General features: G+C 32.9%; 1 protein-coding gene across 1 annotated transcript; it reads left to right on the forward strand.

Moving 5' to 3' along the window:
- Nucleotides 1–1,543: 1,543 nt before the first annotated feature.
- On the forward strand, nucleotides 1,544–3,415 carry LOC134267854 (uncharacterized). The gene is made up of 5 exons (XM_062750065.1): nucleotides 1,544–1,720; nucleotides 1,814–1,866; nucleotides 2,147–2,308; nucleotides 2,469–2,550; nucleotides 2,649–3,415. The coding sequence occupies exons 1-5, from the start codon at nucleotides 1,626–1,628 to the stop codon at nucleotides 3,046–3,048; spliced, it is 792 nt and encodes a 263-aa protein (XP_062606049.1). The 5' UTR covers nucleotides 1,544–1,625; the 3' UTR covers nucleotides 3,049–3,415.
- Nucleotides 3,416–3,744: the final 329 nt, after the last annotated feature.

The raw sequence follows: 3,744 nt of genomic DNA on the forward strand, positions 1-3,744 counted from the left end.
CATGTTGGGCCATTGTTGGCCCAATAAAGGTAACCCAACATAGATAATACAACCATAATGTAAGATTGGACCAACGATGTTCTGCTATCTGGTTTAATTTATTACAAATAAATATAAGCATAAACACAATTCAAAAAAATAGAATAAAACACTCTTTGGTGCTGTGATCACTTAAGTGCAAAGTTAAAATGTTGAAAATATCATATCTAAACAAGAACAGTCATCCAATGATAAGCATGGACATAGAAAGTCCTCTTAATTATTTCAGAATGTGCCAACGTTGTCCCAACGTAAAGCTCAGCAGCTAATTATAAAATTGACACCATCAATTAATTGGCAGTATAATAATTGGGCCTACGTGGCCCTATATAAATATCCCATTTTTTAAACACCTAAACAAAATAACACTTGTGTGTATTACAAACATTGTGCCAACGTTGAGCCAACATAATACTATCAACTTGATAAGACATTTTCTTTAACTTGATAGGCCAACATACACTTGAACTTGATAAGGCACTTTTTAAGGGTGTATTAGAAACAATGGGCCAACGTGGGCCAACATATTACTACTAACTTGATAAGACACATTCTTTAAGGGTGTATTACAAACATCGGGCCAACGTTGGGCCAACATACTACTACCAGCTCGTAAGCTTCTTGGTGTATTATAAACATTGGTCCAACGTGGACCAACAGGATCCTTCCTTCCTTGGGAACTAAAGTGAGTGGAAGTTGCTTACGTTGGACCAACGTTGGGCCAATATAGGAATTCTGTCATGGTCAAGAAGGTTGATTTGGTAACATTGGTCCAAAGTTGGCCCTACGTTGTTCCCCCAACGCCAACCATACAACCTTTTACAAATGTTGGCCCAACATAGTCATGCTATCTGGGATCAACTGATGATTTAAACTGAAATATAAACAAGTCTTTCATTGTGAATTTAAGATTTTATCTAAAAAGAGGAACAAATTAAAAAAAATTGGGAAAAAAATTTGAATGCTCCCCTCTTTATTCCACTCACTACTAGGTATGTCAGATATGTAACTTTAACATTACTTCTTAAATTGGAATAATAATGCGAATGAAGTTCTTGTCAGACACACAAGGAAAACTTCAATAAAATCATATTGCATAGTGCTAATATAATTAAAAAGTTAGCGAAAGGCATTTTTAAGGGGCAATATCCCTCTGCTCTAAATTTCACGACTTTTTTTTTTCAAACCAAATTCCAAACATTTATTTTCAGCAACAACTATAGCATTAAATTCAAATGGAAAATAGTTTGAAGTATGAAGCGTTGCTTATTTCTTTTAGAAATGAATAATATGTTATATCAGGATGTGAAGAAAATTTGATATGGTAAATAGAGTGATCAAAGTTGATGCACATATATATTACGGAAAAGATTAGAGTTCAAAATGAGATTCTAGTATATAAATAAAACAATTTTCAATTGTTTCAAATGTATTAAAGGTCAATAGGAAAAAAGATTGAATCTAACAGCTAGTTACGTAAAGTAGTAATCATTTTTTATTTATTAAATAATGAGTACACATTACTATCAATAAACAATGATATCTTATGGAATGTGGATATAGTTTTCTTGGTGACCTTAAGGATCATGAACATTTTATTGCTCACTATTACCTTCATTGATTTTGATGTTCTTCATTGTATAAAACGTCTCAGGGTCTCCGGAGTATGTCATTCATCTGGGTAAGTAATTGAAGTTTGACTTAGAGTCGTTTGTGTAAAATTTTATTACGCTTATGATAAGGGTAAAAACTAAAAAAGGAATTTCTTTCGTAGTGATGTCGTTCGATGTTGCACCGATTACAGACAAGATGGAGAAATATGTCTACGTAAGTGCACATTTACAAACGATAATTACTGAAGAGAGAACCTAAGGCCGTTCAAAATAAATATCATATTGCCATTTTCTCTATGTCGTTAAAATTTTTAAATTTTTTGAAAATTGGATTTTTCAAACATTTTTGTTTATGGAATTGGAAAAGAACAATAAATGAAATATTTTGTTAAACTGTACATCTGTTGAAATAAATTTTGATAAAGTTAATTACTATAAAAATGTAACAATTTTTCGAAAAATGGAAAAATACTTCAGTTTTCCCCTCACAACAGCTTGCATAGGATCTTTTGGTGTTAACTGTACTGGTGGTGTTTGTGCAGAAGGGTTCTATGGCTTTGGCTGCAGAGGAATTTGCAACTGCAGTAAAGATGAAATATGCGACCGTCGACTTGGTTGTGAAAATAAAACTTTAGAAATAAGTAACACTACAACAGGTAACGGAATAATGAAAAAAAAAATAACTAAAATATTTTAAAGAAGTAATTTTTTAAAATAATTTTAAGCTTGAGGTTTATTTTGAATTGTTTGGTTTTGTTCCCAATTTTTAACATCCAGGGCCTCAATTACAAAGGTAATAATTATCATATCTTGTAGGGACCACGAGCAATGTTGTGATAATAATGTGTGGTATTATACTCTGTCTGATTTTACTGCTACTGGCAATTGGAATAAGAAGGTAGTAACAAACTGATTTGAACATGCATTTCTAAGGATAATCGAAAGCATGAGGACATAATCACATCTTTTTAATTGATTCTCTTTGTTTTCTATTAGCAAAATCTTACACGGTCGCCACCGTATCCATGATAATAATCAGAGGGAAAATACCATTACCATGAATTCTGAATCCTACAGCAATGTGGGAGAGGAAAATCAAACATACAATGAATGCTATCCTATGAGTATGATCAGGGATGTCCCGGATAATGAGTTTGCACATACTAACAATGCTGACCAAATATCCGGGCAGTATATTGCAGTGAATACGACGGCTCCGCCACGTGAAGGCGTTTTTACGTCCATCCAACAAGCTTTTCAGGAGAACAAAAAGAGGAATGAAATATTAGTTTTACTGTCCAAAAGAAAAACTAAATCGCAGAACACGACCCCTGGATGTAACTATCTTTCTCTTCTAGAGACTCACCAGGATTGTATTAATGGTGAAGAATCTTGAAAAATAAATAATTAAAAAAGAGCATGGGTCGGATTAAAGCATCTCTATGTTTTCTGCAGCTGGTACTCTTGATAATTGATCCGGAGCAAGCATTTTGATTTGACTTTCATTTTACACTCTTAATCATTTTATGGATTTAAGATTGTTTGCTTAATTTGAGTATGTTGCTTCAAAATGAGTTGAGTGGAATGGGAATGTCTCAACCAGAAGATTGCAGAATGAGAATCATTTCTGTCTATATATGATCAGAACGATAAAATGCATGGATTGATAAAGGAATTTGTCAAGAAAATTGAATTCGTAGAAATAGGTGATTCTAATTCTGAAGCAGATACATCTATTAAAACAAACAGGATTGGTAATAGAGCAAAAAGAAGAATGTCCATCACATTTTGATTTATTTAGGAGTAAAGATGGTTTATACAAACAAGATTGAATATGATAAAGATTTTCTCATAATGTTAAATCTGTTTATGACAGATAGTTTCCGTCTTATACATATCCTGGAAAAGAGTGTCATTCCGCAAGTTGTTTCATGAAGAAATATTACGGTGAAATATATCGAGATAACGATCATTGTTTAAACTCAGGTATCCATTAAACGATACAATTGAGGAGCATAGCAAACATGGACATCTAAAATATCAGAGGTCGGATCAATTGCCATAGAGGAGTGAGCATACCTTGTCGACCAGT

Source organism: Saccostrea cucullata, unplaced genomic scaffold (assembly GCF_032062105.1).
Source record: "Saccostrea cucullata isolate Sc308-1 unplaced genomic scaffold, CSIRO_AGI_Scuc_v1 ctg8310, whole genome shotgun sequence".
Lineage (NCBI taxonomy): Eukaryota > Metazoa > Mollusca > Bivalvia > Ostreida > Ostreidae > Saccostrea > Saccostrea cuccullata.

Excerpts from the sequence above, each read along its gene's own strand:
- LOC134267854 (XM_062750065.1), top strand. The coding sequence starts at position 1,626 with ATGAACATTTTATTGCTCACTATTACCTTCATTGATTTTGATGTTCTT. Across the intron at positions 2,309-2,468 it reads AATAAGTAACACTACAACAG|GGACCACGAGCAATGTTGTG; the intron begins GTAACGGAATAA and ends CATATCTTGTAG. Across the intron at positions 2,551-2,648 it reads CTGGCAATTGGAATAAGAAG|CAAAATCTTACACGGTCGCC; the intron begins GTAGTAACAAAC and ends GTTTTCTATTAG.